The 16,626-nt window shown below is 40.0% G+C and overlaps 2 protein-coding genes across 4 annotated transcripts; one reads left to right on the top strand and one right to left on the bottom strand.

Annotated features, from left to right (window-relative positions):
* Positions 1-406: 406 nt before the first annotated feature.
* LOC129192625 (cadherin-2A-like) lies at positions 407-10,606 on the top strand. Of its 2 annotated transcripts, none has more exons than XM_054796822.1 (15): positions 407-618; positions 727-846; positions 948-1,094; positions 1,180-1,324; positions 2,348-2,517; positions 2,872-3,003; positions 3,077-3,259; positions 3,467-3,774; positions 3,842-3,984; positions 6,190-6,414; positions 6,542-6,757; positions 6,872-6,990; positions 7,246-7,317; positions 8,606-8,659; positions 8,765-10,606. In XM_054796822.1, exons 1-15 carry the CDS (start codon positions 583-585, stop codon positions 9,083-9,085), a joined length of 2,391 nt encoding a protein of 796 aa, XP_054652797.1. In that variant the 5' UTR covers positions 407-582; the 3' UTR covers positions 9,086-10,606. The 2 variants fall into 2 exon arrangements, with proteins under 2 accessions (XP_054652797.1, XP_054652788.1); XM_054796813.1 differs by having other exon boundaries at positions 6,857-6,990.
* Positions 10,296-15,656, bottom strand: mtg2 (mitochondrial ribosome-associated GTPase 2). 2 transcript variants are annotated; one of them, XM_054796844.1, is made up of 8 exons: positions 15,249-15,656; positions 14,437-14,584; positions 14,261-14,376; positions 13,966-14,184; positions 13,740-13,878; positions 11,491-11,884; positions 11,342-11,375; positions 10,296-10,496 (listed from the first exon to the last, which is right to left on the bottom strand). In XM_054796844.1, coding segments are annotated over exons 1-7 (1,239 nt in total). In that variant the 5' UTR covers positions 15,471-15,656; the 3' UTR covers positions 10,296-10,496; positions 11,342-11,374. The 2 variants fall into 2 exon arrangements, with proteins under 2 accessions (XP_054652819.1, XP_054652809.1); XM_054796834.1 differs by lacking the exons at positions 10,296-10,496; positions 11,342-11,375 and having other exon boundaries at positions 11,432-11,884.
* Positions 15,657-16,626: the final 970 nt, after the last annotated feature.

Genomic DNA, 16,626 nt, shown 5'->3' with positions numbered 1-16,626 from the left:
GGCAATGATGCAACGTACAACCAACGTAATGAACATATTGTCAAATCGATATGTCTTGTGAAGTCAATGAAAATACAAGATGAGTATTCTTTTTATTCTTAGTGAAGGTCTTTTGATACAGATCTTGTTCTGGATCTCAACTGTGAGTAGAGTTGGCTAAAGTTTGAGTCAGCAAGAGTTGGGAGGCTCTGTCGTAGCTTCTGTATGCAAGAGCGTACTCCAGCAAAGTTAACTGAAGAAATACATTGTGATGAACTTAACTTATGCTGTTTTACATCAAATAGAGGGTTTCAGTTGTTGTGAACGATGCAATTATACTGAAATAAAATGATCTGTTATTGCCACAAAATACCCCTCAAGTGTTCAAAACTTTGACATTATGAATATGTAAGTAAGCAAATTGTCTACTGTGTAGTCTCACTAGAGCAGAATTTGCATCGTCCAGGCCCATCCTCCCACTCACAAGTGTTCTGCATCCCAAACCTGCCTTGCATGCAGATGCACTCTCATGCAGCTTTGGTGAACTAAGACTCTATTCGTGGAAGGATTAACTTCTATAACAACATCATACCTGCATGTATTATGGAGACAGTTCACCTCTGTGTTTTTATAATGCTGGTAAGAATGATTCTTGGTCTTAAGGACAGGAGAACTAAAAATACTGAAACTAAAATACAAAAATATGTTGGACAAGAAAAATATCTATAAAATGTGATGTTTTTGCAGTGTTTGGGGAGGCACGTATATGGTGCAGATGTTTCACAGCGACAAAAAAGAAACTGGATCATTGAGTCCTTTACTATTGATGAAGGCTATGATGGCCTTTTTCCATATACCTTGGGCAAAGTGAGTACCCATCCAATAATGACCATGCTTGGTTAGGAAAGCACTCATTCGCACAGGTATGAAAATAAATACGATTGCTATGCTTGTTTGGCTTTGTACAGGTGCAAGTGGGGAGAAAATATGCTCGTTTTCAGATACATGGCCAAGGTGTTTATTTGGAACCGAGAGACATAATAGAAATCGATGAAAACACTGGAGAAATTACAGTGCATGGCCCTGTGGACTTTGAAAAACACAAATCCTTGAAGGTTAGCATGAATTTCCAAAAGCTGCACTGCATTTCCAACCTCCTGCAAAGTGAATGTTCCTCATTATTTGGTCTCTGCATTATAGCTAATATTTCAGGCAATAGACAGGGTCAGAAATGTAGTGGACACACAGCTTGGCGTTGACATCCAAATTATGGACGCAAATGACCACTCACCAGTGTTTGACGCTGAAATATACGCCGTCACTGTAAAAGAGTCAATATCTCAAGGTAATTTCATGACTTTATCTTTTAAATGTAGTTCAGAAAATCAGATTTACAGTGAAACCTTGGTTCGCATACGCCCCAGTTAGCGTATTTTTCAGTTTATGCCGAAAATGTATGCAAAAATGTTGCCTCTGTTTGCGTACATTTCTCGGTTAGCATACAATATGGCACAAGTCTTGTTGTGTTATTAACACATTGCGTTACTCCAACTGTGTTCATATCATATTCTAATCTCAAAACATCAATGTTAGCAGCATGTTAGCATGGAAACCGAAACCGGAAGTCGTTGTCCCCGAGCTCTGTCGTCAGTCTAGGATCATAATCAGCGGTTGATTCTGTAGTTCTTTGCTAACTAACACAGTTACGCCACGTGTCTCTGTTTTTCTTATTGATCATGGCTGCAAAAAAATACACAATGGAGCCAAACAAGCTTGCAAGTGTCAGCGTTTTGATAATGAAGGTGACAAACACTACTGAATTCAAGAAAGAACTCATGTTAAATGGTCTTTCACTTGTATAGCGCTTTTTCACACCCAAGGCACTCAAAGCACTTTGACACTGCTAGCACATTTACCTACTGATGACGCAGCATCAGGAGCAACTTGAGGTGTCGTATCTTGCCCAAGGACACTTCGACATGATCAGAGGAGGTCGGAGGATCACACCCGCAACCTTCAGGTTGGGAGACGACCACTCTACCACCTGAGCCATGCGGCCCATGTTCACTTATCGCTTTCATTCATCATTTATATGTATTTATATACATTTTGACCTGTTTTCTGCATGTAAAGCAGTGTTAACAATTTTTGGATGTCTAAAACAGATTAATTGGATTTGCATTATTTCCTATAGGAAAAACTGATTTGGTTAGAGAACGTTTCGGTTTGAGTCAGATCTTCTGGAACGGATTAATGACACTAACCAAGGTTTTACTGTTCTCATGTTCACTTCCTTTTGTTCTGCTTGAATTTCAGCTTAGAGGGACACTTTAAAACACAAAAAATATATTGTTTCCCCTGTTGGCAGGCACTGGACTGACCACCGTTAAGGCAGTAGATGCGGACACCAATCAAAATAAAGAATTTGATTTACGGATACTCTCCGTAACTCCCAGATCACATGATGTGGAGTTCTACTTTAAGACGTCAGATGCTGAAACGGGAACCATTTCCTTCAAAGGGTGTCTGGACTATGATGTAAGTGGACTTTTAGCTTTTCAATCATTAATGTTACTAAATATTGATAATGTAGGAGTTTTCATGTTCTGTCTGTGATTGCACACTCGCCTAACTCCACAGTCCAATAACATGCATGGTAAGTTCAAGCTCAAGTGTGATTCTAAGTGTTATTGCTTGTCTGTTCGTCCTTTGATCAACTGGTGATCACTCCGGATTGCACCACACACCTCACCCCAACTCAGTTGACATAAACTCCAGCTTCCCATGACCATGAACAACATACGATGCGTCTTATAGAAAGTGTATTGAATCAGGGAATGTTGGCTGTTGTGGCATGCTGTCTTTGAAAAGTAAGTTATTTTATCCCTCTAGAAATCAAAGAAATACACCATCATAGTTGAGGCTAAAGATCACGGCAAACCAAAACAGCTCTCCAGTTCCTGTACTGTCATAATCAACATAGAAGATGACAACAATCACCTTCCAGTCATCTCAGGACTAACTGTGAGCCGTTTCTATTTGAATTACTCTGCAGTAACACTACATAGCAAATGTCATTTTTTTTTCTGAACTCCAGGGTCCAGGAAAAGTAAAGGAAGGGCTGAGTTATGCTCTGATTTTACGTCTTCAAGTCACTGACAAAGACAGCAAAGATACGGCGGCGTGGAGAGCGAAATATAACATCCAACGAGACGCAAGCAAGAACTTCCGAATCACTACTGATTGGAAGACAAATGAAGGGTTACTGTATGTGGAAAAGGTATTTTACTTCCTTCGTCTCGCTCTCTTATTGCTGTTCATGTTCATTTTCCGAAAGTAAATTACACTTCACAACTTTAGGGGAAGCCTGGGAGCAGTCGAACACTGCTGAGGAACACCATTAGCATGTTTTGTCTTCCTGTATCCCTCACCAAAAGTGCTGTGGTGTTGGTAATAACTTTAATATTAATCTTTACTTCTGTTATAGCCTCTGGATTATGAGGAAGCTTCCCTGAAGACCATGACGATCACAGTGGAGAATGAAATTCCATATTTTTCATGCAGTGTGGTGAGACGGAGCACCACTAGTCTTTGGACACTGAAGACTCATAGAGGCACCCCGACTGCTGGTCAGTCCACGTATGGCGTGGATGTGATTGTGGAAGATGTCAATGAGGCACCCATTTTTGTTGAGCCGAACAAACAGGTTGCGCTGAGGGAGAATGTTGCGGCGGGACAGTATCTGGCGACCTTCACAGCGAGAGATCCTGATTACAGCAAGGCTAACACACTTTTGTAAGTCTCCAGCATGTTCAGGTTCAACAAGAAAGTGAGCATGTCTGAATGAAGACACATATTTCAGCTACATGAAAGGGGAGGATCCAGCTGACTGGGTTACAGTGGACACCTTGACTGGAGCAGTAACTACATCCAAGATCCTTGACAGAGAGTCACTCTATGTGAAAGACAACATCTACAAAGCCACAGTATGCGCTGTTGATGATGGTATGACACGCAACACCTATTAGATATTAGCATCTTGTCTACAGTGAGGGTGAAAAGTATTTACCTAATTTAAAATACTTCGAAAATATGAATACAGTAAGCTGCCTACCGGGAGCCCTGAAGTAACACCCTATAACTTCTTTCTTTGTGGTTGGTTAAACGAAGAAGTCTATCATAGCAAACCAAAGGAGATCAAGTGCTGTAAGTTAGATCCTCCATCCCACAAGAGTTCCTGCTGAAGTCAGTTCTGGATTATATCTGCCTGCATCTAAAATCTCTGATAGAAGCAGTCCGATACAAGCAGTCCATTCCAGACTTTGCCCCAGCAGTGCCCACATAGATCCCACTTTTATCCCAATTTTATACATTTCATGCAGCATCTAGGGGTGTAACGATTCATCCACTAAATTGGTGTATCGGTTTATATTCCTTTGATCCAACTACATCGATCTGTGTTTAGCAAGTTACCATTCTGGACGACATATATCAATCTAACATCATTTAAACGTGACTCGTGTAACAATTTGATTTGGCGGAAGTTGATTAGTCATGCCTGGTGAGTGGGGCGCACGGATGACGCCATGTAAAGGCGACTGTTGTGCTTACCAAGGGTTACAGTGTGGTTGGCACATGTGCAGTTGAATAAACGGAGCCGACACGTCCTTTTTTGTCCTGTGACGAGTGACTCTAGACGCCCTACACCTCGGACGCTACACTCGATTCAGTCTGCCTGTGATGTCATTGCCACACTTTATACTGGATTTATACTTATATACTTTATATTTATATAGAGTTGGACCGCATCAAGTCATACGAGTGCTTCTAAAGTTAAGTCCAACTTTAAGCCTTTCAAACTCATGGATCGGAGCTTCGGGACAAGATCAAAGGTATGTAGGATATAAATTCACCTGAATATCTATCTGCAGATGAAATTTCGTTAAACTCTGATGGTGCGAAATATGTTAATTTTGCCCCGGAATTACTGTTTACATTCAAATTGTAGTGTGCCGTGTGTAGTGAGGCCTACATGAAATGACACTTGATTTTCTTCCCTGGACTTTTTAATTATCAAAAAAATGTAAATGGCTACTCTGTTGACTTTTAAAACAAATGTCACAGCCCAAGTTATTATATATTTTGTAGTACGATTGCACATGGTCCGTGGGTCAATCGCAGCTTTTGTCTTGACTCAATGTTAAAACAATGGGAACCAAAGGCACTATTTTCCGGTACGAAATTTTCTCTAACTTCTTTAATACTTGATAGAAGTGAATGAGGTATCAAATTGAAGTTCAAGTCATGTTTTATCAGATAGAATTAATCACAGACTTGATCTAATTCAACCTGCCAATTAATTCATTGTTAATGCACCTTGAATTGTTGGTTGCACTTTATTCAAATAAAATGTGAATGCATCTGCTCCTAAATGTTGTTTACTTGTTTGTTTATATCCATAATTGATTATACGTGATTCCCTTAAAAAAAAAAAAACAACGGGAATCTAGGAAAACTTCACCTGCACTGTCCAGTGTCCAGGTATTTATTTCACAGTCAGACTGGTTGAATTTGTGGCTAAAAACTTACTGAACCGATTTAAAGTTACTGAATCGTTTCGGATCGTATCGTTCTAAATGAATCAATACCGTCCTTGAATCGTATGGGAAACCACGAATTGTGATACGAATCGGATAGTTATTCAAACGAATCGTTACACCCCGAGCAGTATCACATAAAACAGCAAGAGGAGTTTTGCAAAACCATGGCTCCCTCAAACAACCAACGCTCTCCAAAACATTTGCAAAGCCTGAGAAATTCCCATGGGACGGCAAAAAGTACGATAATCGATTATAGCAGAAAAGAGCCAGCCCCTGTCGGTGCTGAGTGATGGCAGGTTTAAACGAGGAACTCAAGTCTCGCGAGTGCCTAGCTGCCACTACATTGTCGATAAAAATACGAAAGATGCATAAGGAAGTAAACGAGTCAGTCTTTCTCATACCTACTGTTGCTGACTATTGTTCTACAAGAAATATCACTTGATTTGTGCTGATATTCTAATAAATCAATATCGGTAATGGCCAATACTCAAGGCTGCAACGCCACGATCGGAAGTGAAAACGTATTTTTTACCAATAAAAATGAGTGAGTTACTTTTCACTCACCCTGTAGATGCTATTGTATTCATTATTACCGTATTTTGCTTTCCAGGTGTACCTCCAATGACAGGCACTGCAACGCTCAGCATAATCATTAGTGACGAGAATGACAATGCTCCATTCCTGGCTGAAAACCACATGGATATGTGCCAATCTGAAGGTCAATCTAAGGTCAATGTTACAGCTTTGGACCCAGATGAAGGCCCAAACAGTGGGCCTTTCCGATTCAAACTAAATGGAGATATTATGGGCAGGTGGGACATTGACCCTAAGCAAGGTGAGGACTAATTCAAATAATCAAAATGGCGTTCCACCGTGGCCAATGTGATCATCCAAGTCTAATTCCTGTCATGAGAAACTCCGGCAGAACAGCTGACACGGTTTCAATGTGTGTGCACTTGCAGGCTACTCAGTCTACCTGTTGAAAGACAACATTGTTGCTTCTGGACGACATGAGTTGCTCCTGGAAGTGTCAGATCTTCAGGGCAAAGCTGCTGTGCACAACCTGTCAGTTACAGTGTGTAACTGCTTAGACAAAAGCAGACCAAACTGTCGTGCAGGCAGCCCCACGCTGGGAAAAAAAGCTGGAATCATTTCGTCATGCCTCGTACCTCTTACAGGTGAGGTGACAGTATCTAATGGTCATGTGCTCTTCTTCAGGTAAAACACAGTTTTATTTATTTACTCAATGTCTACTGTGTGCGCTTTTCGTAAAATAGGTATTCCTCTCACAGCATTTCTGAGGTCAAGAAAGAAAAAAGGCAAAACCAACAGCTCAGAAGGTTTGGCCATACCAGACAGCTCAGGACATCTAACGCAGTGTAACACAGAGAACCTCGGCCAGGATTGCCAAGTAAATGGTTTTATAAGAGAATAGTGACAGTGAAATACTCTATATTATTCAATTATTATACATCAGTTTCTATAAGTACTCTTGGAATTACATCAATGTGAATAATCAAGTAAAAATGTCATGTTCAAAGAACTACTGGCAGCTATTATCCTCTTTTATTGACTTTTTTGTTGAATTGGGAGGGTTAAATCATTGTCATCCTCCACTCAAGTAATTGAAATATAAGTTCACAAAACTGGTTTTCATTTTTCACAGGTACGCTTTGAACCGCTGCACCAAGAAGACAAAAGAGAACTAATGACTGAAATGTTACCTGTACCGGAACACGTATGCAATATGCTTGAGATACACACACTCACACATTCCAGCTTCCGCTTGCAGTACATTTCATTTCAACTACAGCATAACAACATCAAAACAAAATGGATAGTATGCTAAGCAAAATTGTGCCGCATGCGTACCAGGGATGGGTACCAAAGCTTAGCTCCATACTCGCACCAGTGCGACATTAATAGTAGTAACCAGACCCAAAAAGTGGCCACAGGTGCCTCATTTCAGTGCTAAATCAATGCAGACTCAGGCCACCTGCAACACGTGCAGTGCAGTAACACCTTGTAAGTCTTGACAGAGGAACACAGAGTCTGGCACTCTTTTTAAACTTTATTTATACCTTAATGCGCCAAACGTAGTACTCATTTCCAACACTGCACACACACATTGCGCCTTAGGGCTACATAGTGTTGTCCACGACGGCAACACACGCTGCACTGAACAATCACATGCAGAAACACAAGCAGGTCATTTTTTTGCACATTTCCTGTGTTCTGTATTGCTGTTGGATTGATCATTTTATGTATATTCTTTCATTATTTTAATTAATATTCTATTCAACTTGCATGTCACAAAATTCCCTAAAAATGAAAAAGGCATTGTTGTTCGGGCACCGTTTTAGCACCGGCATCGTTTTAGAAGTACCGATTTTGGCACCGGTATCGGATTCAATGAAACGATACCCATCCCTGTGCTTTGCAGTGCAGATCAGATTCTTGACATCTTTCTGTATACGCCACTTCCCTGTCCTTTTTTTTTTTTTTTTTATCAACTATGACTATAAGTTGCACTTTTTTATATAGTTTGGCTGTCCTGCAACTTATAGTCAGGTGTGACTTATGTACAGTATGTATACAGAGTGAGCTGGTGATGGGCTTTTTGGCAACACCAAATGACCGCAATGATCCACTAAATTGAGCTTGTGACACAAGGCACACAATGATACAGAGCATACCGGACGCTTTTTGTTACGGAATATGTTCTAATACACTAATTCTGCCTTGGAGACTATGTCTCTGTAAGTAATATGCAACTACAGTCTTATTTCTGTAGTTTGTCTCTGTGCTGGTGTAAACATTGCCCCCTCCCTCTGGCTTTGTCTTCTCAGGTGAATTTAATGTTGTTAGGTGCAGCGTCATGACGTTCATTTAAAAAAAACAAAAAAAACAACCTTGTTCTGACAATAGCTTAATCATAAATACCAGTAAATGCGGATTCGTCCAATGCCAAAATGTGGTATCTATTTGGTCTTGTGTCATGAATTAAAACTATTTCTTATTAACAGAATTGGGTGAGACCCAGCTCCTTGTCTCCAGATGTGGGCAAAGTAATAAATGAGGTAATAACAGCTTGATCAATTCTTTTAAGAATGTCATTTTGTTTCATATTTTGAAAATAGGTTTTAACAATAACACATATACATATTTTTGCCTATGTACTGTAGATGCTGGACTCTTTACACACAGGAGAGGAGCTGGATGATGGCGCTCCTCGTGTGTATGCTGAAGAAGGAGACCCAGACACTAGCACTGAGCTTGATGCCATTTCCATCCCTGAAATACCTTTTGACCCAGAGTTGGACCTGGATTTCCTACTCAGTTCTCCAGACTCAATCCAAATTCCTAATAGAAGCACAATATACAATATAACTACATCTCATGCAATAGAAAATCTTCAAACCAAAACAATAAACCTGGAAGGAAGAAACATATTTCGACAAAAGGGCAAAAATGATAAGTATAAGAACATCCCTTTATATTTGTAAATATCAATATAAGATCATTCCAATAGGGGGGAAAAAAGATAAAATAGTAAAATAGTCATCTACGTGATTAAACACAACACAAAGTCGGCTAGGTCAGGCCATATACATTCATGGCTTCTAAATCTGTTTTATCCACCAATGGTAGACCAAAGCTGTGTGAGATCGGGAAATGCTCTGTGTTTACAATAAAGCTCCAGGGAGCGTCTGGCAACATCAACAAAATGATGTTAGTACAGCTTCAGATCAGCATTTCCATGCACCAATTACAAAACAATGTGCGCAGATCCGTAAACCCAGGTGCAGCTCAGCACATGTCCCAAACTTCTGAACTAAACCCAGGAGTATGGACATTATCTCGCTTATCACGTCATAATGCCATCCATGTATCAATATATAAACATAAATAGCTATACGTGTAATTAGTGCACTTGTAGAGTAACTACATTATAAAGAACAAGTGCAACAACAAGCCAACAAACTGCAGGAATAGACCACACTAGTATGCTCTTGTCAAGGCGATTTAGGGGGTTGCTCTTTCATTCGTGGCCATATACTTTTTCCCCATAATAAAAAAGAAAACCGGAATGTTTCTTTTATAGTGTCTCTGCAGGTTTCAACAAGTCACATTTAAGACTTTTTAAAGGCCATGATGAATACAATTCAAGACCCATTTCACATCCACACTGGTAAAGATAAAGTACTAACAACTTTGCTGCCGGCTTTCATGAAGTTTTTTCGACTGCTATGCACAGCTATAGCACATCAAGGCCGCACTAGTGCTTTAGTTCCATTTTGTAGTTATGTTAGCGTCCTCAAAATCTAAACATTTAATAGCGACATTGAAGTTTATGCATTTGTATTTTAAAAAATCATATTTCAGACATTCTATGACATTTTAAGACCATTTTTGACATTTTAAGGCCTTAAAGTGCCATTATTGATTTGAGTGCAGATACCCTGTTTTATTAAGGCCGCATGGAGGGTGTGGGTAAAATATACAGTGTACAAGTATGTACATGTTATTCACATAGTATAATGTACTGTTGATTTTACCGTATATTTAATTGCGTCACTATTTCTTAACAGACACGTTCAAGCGACTTAATCTACTTCCTGAGAAACACTGACTCCTTGTGGTGATTCACGTTATTACATCGTATAAATAAAGATTGAGAATCCTGTTCTTTTTCGGTATTCTATCCCTTCAAAAACGGAGTCAGTAGAAAATTGACAAGTGGCTTGACAAATCATCTTGGGAAAATATCATTTTTTCAACTGCGGGTTTCCATGAAATGAAACGTTCATGTGTGTGTCTGATTTGTGACCTTTTCTTGACTCAAGCGGGTTGCCTGGAGAATCCAACGGTATGCAGACTGGACATGTTGATTTGGATCTGTTAAGTGTCTTCATGCTGGGTCATTAAAAGAAAAAACATAGAAATGTGTCACATGACTGTCTGGAGTTAAGACGTTTAAAAACTAATGGCACAGAATGATGATGATGTAGACCAAAATGCAACCTCCTCTTATGGTGAATTATCTTCAGCTGATTTTCTGAAGCAGTGACCCGGATTGAATTAAAGAGCTTCTTAATAACAGATGAAATTACTTGAAACAACAAATGTACAGTATAAATTTGCAATGTCATGCAAGACAGCAACAATATAAAAAATAAAACCTAAGTTCCCACCGCAAAAATCCACAGAATATAAAGCTTTGACTCATACTTTCAACAAATTTCTACTGTTTTCTGGACAGCAAATAGCAGGACTTTACCATCTTTATAATGTATCTGCAAGCTACTTAGCATTTTGTTGAATAAACAACAAATACTAAATAAATAAAAACATTCATGTCATACTTTTAAAATTACGTAGCCAGGGTTATTTTATCTACAGTAAATACTGACGTGATTTTGTTTCTGAAAATATACTGAAATTGACACTCTTGAATCCTATTAACTTACACATACAAAACGCAACAACACATTATTTTATAAGCACTGCTCACAAGTCTGAGAAGGACTTTTAAAAGCCAGTATGCCAACATTGTTTTGGAGCTGATTTCTTAGCATCCTCAACTGACCTTATCTGGTCAAACAAATGCTACTCTGGTGCACTGTCAGGGAATCAGCTATTGCACTTATTCACTTAAACCGGGATATAAACAACTAACATAAAAGCTATTATGTGCAGTTTTGGTCATTATTCTTCATTTCTTTGTTGCACAATTTGCAGTTGTAGACATGTAAACTCACCTTCAGTATCAGAACTCCAACAGGACCATGAATTCTAAATGACATTAATTCACCAAACAAAAATAAATAGCAAAATAAATAAATCGTGTTTTATACATTTATTCAAAAGCTGCATACAGAGCACGTTGTTGAAATATTATTCTTATTACCATCTTGTGGGCTTTCCCTCCTGCATGCTACCGTCTCCTTGGAGATAGCCGTCATACAGCTCTCGAAGGTGGAGGATGAGCTCCTCTGTGTTGTGCCCAGTCACAGCTGACACAGGAATGACTCTCTGACTCACTCGGCTCCTCAAAGTCTGTAACTTTTCCCGGGCTTCGGGTAGGTCTGTTTTGTTGGCAACGATGGCATGAGGTCGCTGAGAGAGACCGGGTTCATATTGGTCTAGTTCATACCGCAGATGCTGGAGCTGGGTCCAGGGCTCTGGGGAGGACAAGTCCACAACAAAGAGGAGGAATCGGCAACGTTCAATGTGCCGCAGGAAAGAGATGCCCAGGCCTCGATTTAGATGCGCTCCTTGAATGATGCCTGGGATGTCAGCAACTGTATCAAGCAGAAGACAGACATTTTTACAAGCATGATCCTCTAATAGGGGTGGATTATTAAACAGGACATGATTTCTCGTTCAGAAAAGAAAAAAATGTGGGCACAAGGCCTGCGAAGATAATAAATTATTTAATCACACAATAAATGAAAATGAATTGGTAATTTTGCCGTCCTCAATATATTGCCATGTGAATGTGTGTGTGTGTTCCTCATCTCCAACCTCCAAACAGGCAGGAAGAGGCTTCACTCTGTACATTGGTTTCAGCACCTTTGCACGTTTGTTCCATAGAACAACGACATGAATGGAGTGAGCCCTTTTGTCAGTCATCCAGTCTCTTTCTCTCGGTGGGTAGAGGTGGGGCTGCTAGCATACACACAGAGTGCAGAAGAGCGTAGCCTCGTGAGGAGCAACGCAAGGTAACGTAGTAGAAATTAAATTAGTAGATTGGAATATACTGTATTGTCATATTTTGTACTTTTTTTTCCTCTTTGTACTTTTTCTTAAAAGTAAGGTTCAAATCTTGTCTCGTCTCGTTCTTGTAAACCCAATCTTGTGTATCGTCTTCGTCTGGGTGTCTTGTGGGATTTCTATCCACTAAATATGCGGTTTGATTAGGGGCTATCCACACGGAAACGTTTTCAGGTCAAAACGGCAAAGTATTTTAACGTTTCAGCCTCTCGTCCGCACGGGAACAGCGTTCTAGGTTAATAGTATTTTTGAAAACAGCTTCCAGAGGGGGGAAAATCTGACAACACCGGCTTGTCACCGCCGTGTACACATGCAATACAAAAACGATGACTCACCGTGGCCGTAACATGACCAGAAGTGAGCGTTGACGACAAACCAACATCAAATTTTAATATTTCAACAGACATGCCTCACGCGGAAGACGGCGGACTTATGCGCATGCTTTATTTTTCCTTGTATAGTTCGGTGTGTCACGTGGTTCCCCCCTCGTTTGTTCACAGAGCCACACGTGAGTGTGCTTGTGTATTACATCGTTTTCGCTCAGCAATTCATCTGGAGGCAACAATTTAAAGGGTTTCTGCTACATGTAATTGATCGTAGCGGTGCACCACTACAAAATAAAAGCTGCCACACCTTAAAAATTAGTCTTTTTTTTTTTTTTTACTTGAAAACAATTTTAAGTAATTTATTGTATGAATGTGTATATATGCTCTATAGATACATGTATAGCTTATTATTTACGCACACATTGACCACAATTATTTTAAAAACAATTTAAAATATCATAAAAATGTTACACTGCGCTTTATTTTGATAAGCATGTACCGGAATTGCTTGTCTGCCTTGCTGGTACTTGACCAGTGACCAGATACACGACACATCTTGTATTGACTTTCACTTTGTTTCTTATTATCGGGAGAATAAACAATAGCCCATAAAATGTGCAGTCAACTGACGACTTGTCACATGCTAAGCCCATCTATGCCGGCGTGTGTGATCGCTCACATTTGTCGAAGTTGTGCAACATAAGCACGTAGTGTGTACAGATTTAGATAGTGATGCTATCACGGGGGTCTCCAACAGGTCGCTCGCCAGCTAATGTTGAGTAGTTCACCAAAGAATATTTGCTTCACCTCTTAGTATTTTTATAAATGTTCTATTCGAACATGACGCCTGTATTTAATGACAAATGAGCACACTGAGTGGAGGTGTGCTTTGTAAATGAAGTGCCATTTAAATGTTGGCAGTGCTCTCAGCAACTGTACCATTAAATTAACAGTTTTGCAATGTTCTCGGCACGACACAGCGGCGGCAGTCCGCCCTCCCATGCCGCCCCCACCACAGCTTATAAAAATACTTGTGGAAACACAGGGCCTTAATTACCTGCAACTTGCTCATGATCTCTGTACTTGACAATTCCTACATGAGGGTTGAGTGTTGTGAAAGGATAAGCAGCCACGGCAGGCCTGGCGTTGGAGATGGCTCTCAGCAGAGAGGATTTTCCAGCATTTGGAAAGCCAACCTGATTGATGATTAAATACTGTATATGTTAACATAAATTGTTACAGAAAGCATTGTGCCTTTTCACTTAACTGAAACATCCACTCACCAGTCCAGCATGGGCCATAGTGCGCAACTCTAGATGAAGAACTCTCTCCTGGCCCTCATTTCCTTGGGTTGCAGTCACTGGAGCCCGGTTCTCATTAGACAGAAAGAACCTGTTCCCCTTCCCTCCAGCCCCTCCAAATACAGCCAAATACTCTTGGCCATGCTGAGAAAGATCTACCAGCGTCCTGCCCTGCTCCTTCACTACAGTGCCAGTTGGAACCTATCACAGAATACAAATAATTCCCAATGACAAGTGTCAGCCTACAGCGACTTTGACAGATATTGTCTGCACTCACACAAATAAATGTTGGGTGGCCATTCCGACCGTAACAGTTCTTGCTGCTTCCCGATTGCCCATCTTCCGCCCTGTATACAGGACCTACGTGAACCAGGGACTTCACAAATCGATCAGCTGAGAGAAACGAAATAAGGAATTAAGCTTTTAAAGTGTTTGCACACACTACTCTCTCACCTTTTATGAAGATGCTGCCTCCATCACCACCGTTTCCACCATCTGGTCCACCCCACTCTTTCCGAGGCTCGCTGTGAAAGCTGCAGGCCCCTTTTCCGCCTGAACCAGACACCAGCCGCACACATCGGTGGTCTACAAAGTGGCGGGTCTGGACAGAAACAAATGGTGCTTCTACCTCAACCACAAACACATACAGTAAACAAAACGAGCAGTTCCACTCAACTACTTTTGAGATTGAGAAATTTTAGTTAAGAGAGAGAATATATTCATTTGTAGCTAGCACAGAAGACACGAACATCATAAGTGAATAAAAACATGTATTTTGACAATTTGACAAGTCTCATCTCATTTTCGTGGTCTAAAGGTTTGTATAAAAGAAAATGCGTAGGAAGCACAGTCTCATAAATGTATACTTTAGAAGCTTTTATGAAATCTGAGCTGGTAGAACATAAAAATAACGCATTCAATGTATGCATTCACTCTTGGCTGACATTCTTTTGCTAAAGGAGAACATTTTAGAAACACCTGTCTAGTACTACGCCACCGTCTGACTACAACCACAATACACATCTTTTTAAATAAGCGTAAATCAAAACGTATTATTATTGTATACAAGCCAAAAAATGTTTGTATACTTATTGTATTTGCTTAACTTTAATGAAGTTGTGCAGGGATTTGTGGAGTCATCTGCAAAACATGACAGCCAGCCAACGTTTTAGAACACTGGCTCGTTTGATATTAATATATATATATTAATATATATTAATATATACAGGTATATATATTAACATCTCACATTCCCATATACTTACCAGCTTCTTTTCGGAAATTTCCTTTTTCTTTGGCTTCGCTCGGACTTTCGCCTGCAGTGGAGCGGTGGTGCTAACATATTTACTTGGGGCTTGCCGCCTCCAGGCGACTGGAAGCTGGCAGCGAACGTGCAAGGTGAGCTCCTTCCCTGCTAAGAGACACGCGAGTCCTAAAGGTCTGTCAGGGGGTAGCCGGGGCCGAACTCTGGATAATGTCGCTAGCATGAAGACGTTTAGCAGTACGACAATAACGCCTCAATCGCTTGCATCACCAAACACGTGAAAGACGAAAATGTATGGCAGTTAGTTCTCTCAATAAACAGGACTTTTAATTATTTCGCCTTGTAGCTTAAGTATGTTTTTCTGCTAAACGGAAGAACATTGACGGGATACGGAAAGCAAGGAGAGACATACACAATTCTGTCTTTGTTATTGTCTACTGCCACCCTATGGACTATGCGAGGTATGACATCCAACATGGGCGCTGAAAGAAGTCAAACTTTTAGGTGGGAACTCTGGGGAGATAATGTATCAGTACCGGACATTGCACCACTGCAGACCGAAACATGCACTTCCAGTGTGTGACCATTTTTGTTCTTTAACGCTATTTAATTTAATTTTAACTTGTTTCATGCATACAGTGTGCAATTCATGCTTTTGAGGCCTCGTAAACATGAATGATATCCCTCGAAATATAAACAATGACAAGCAATTTGTGACGTGTAATAAAAACATGCCTTGGACACTAAAATGTAATTTTGACCACTCAAGAATTTTACATGCGCAAAGTGTGTGTTCCTGAAGTCCCTGTAGAATTCACACATTTGATAGTCTTAAATACATCAACTACCTAACAATTGTGCTAAACAATAGTGACCAAATATCCTGTTTTCGCAGGATATGTCCCGTTTCGATGTCCTGCCCAGGGCTGCTGTATTGTTTAGAAAGTGATGTAAATGTCCTGCTTTTCAGTGGAACATTTAAAATACTGAATGTTTGTGCAAATTCAAAGACACTACATTTGTCCAGTAAGACTTGTGAAGAATGCTATAATTCTCTTATAGGCCAATTTTTCTAGTAAAATTTTTACAATTTAATTTTTTATCACCATTGAAAACTATTAGAGATCGTATTCTAGGCATAATAAAAAAATAGGTTGAATAACTTCTGAGAAGCCTATCTGAATGTGTGCCTTTGGTTATAGACAGTATTTTGTAATAGAACAATTTTCTATCCATGCAGAGGAGGCACACTCTAAATGTATCGAAATCATAAGCCAACTTTTAGTAAACCTCAAATACAATTTGACCATGTATTGCTGGGCAGAGCGTCCTGGTTTTTGTTGGTCACCCTACGCTGAACACATTACTAAAAGGTCTAA

This window comes from Dunckerocampus dactyliophorus, chromosome 1 (genome assembly GCF_027744805.1).
Source record: "Dunckerocampus dactyliophorus isolate RoL2022-P2 chromosome 1, RoL_Ddac_1.1, whole genome shotgun sequence".
Taxonomy (NCBI): domain Eukaryota; kingdom Metazoa; phylum Chordata; class Actinopteri; order Syngnathiformes; family Syngnathidae; genus Dunckerocampus; species Dunckerocampus dactyliophorus.
This window is presented reverse-complemented; position numbering and strand designations above follow the sequence as displayed.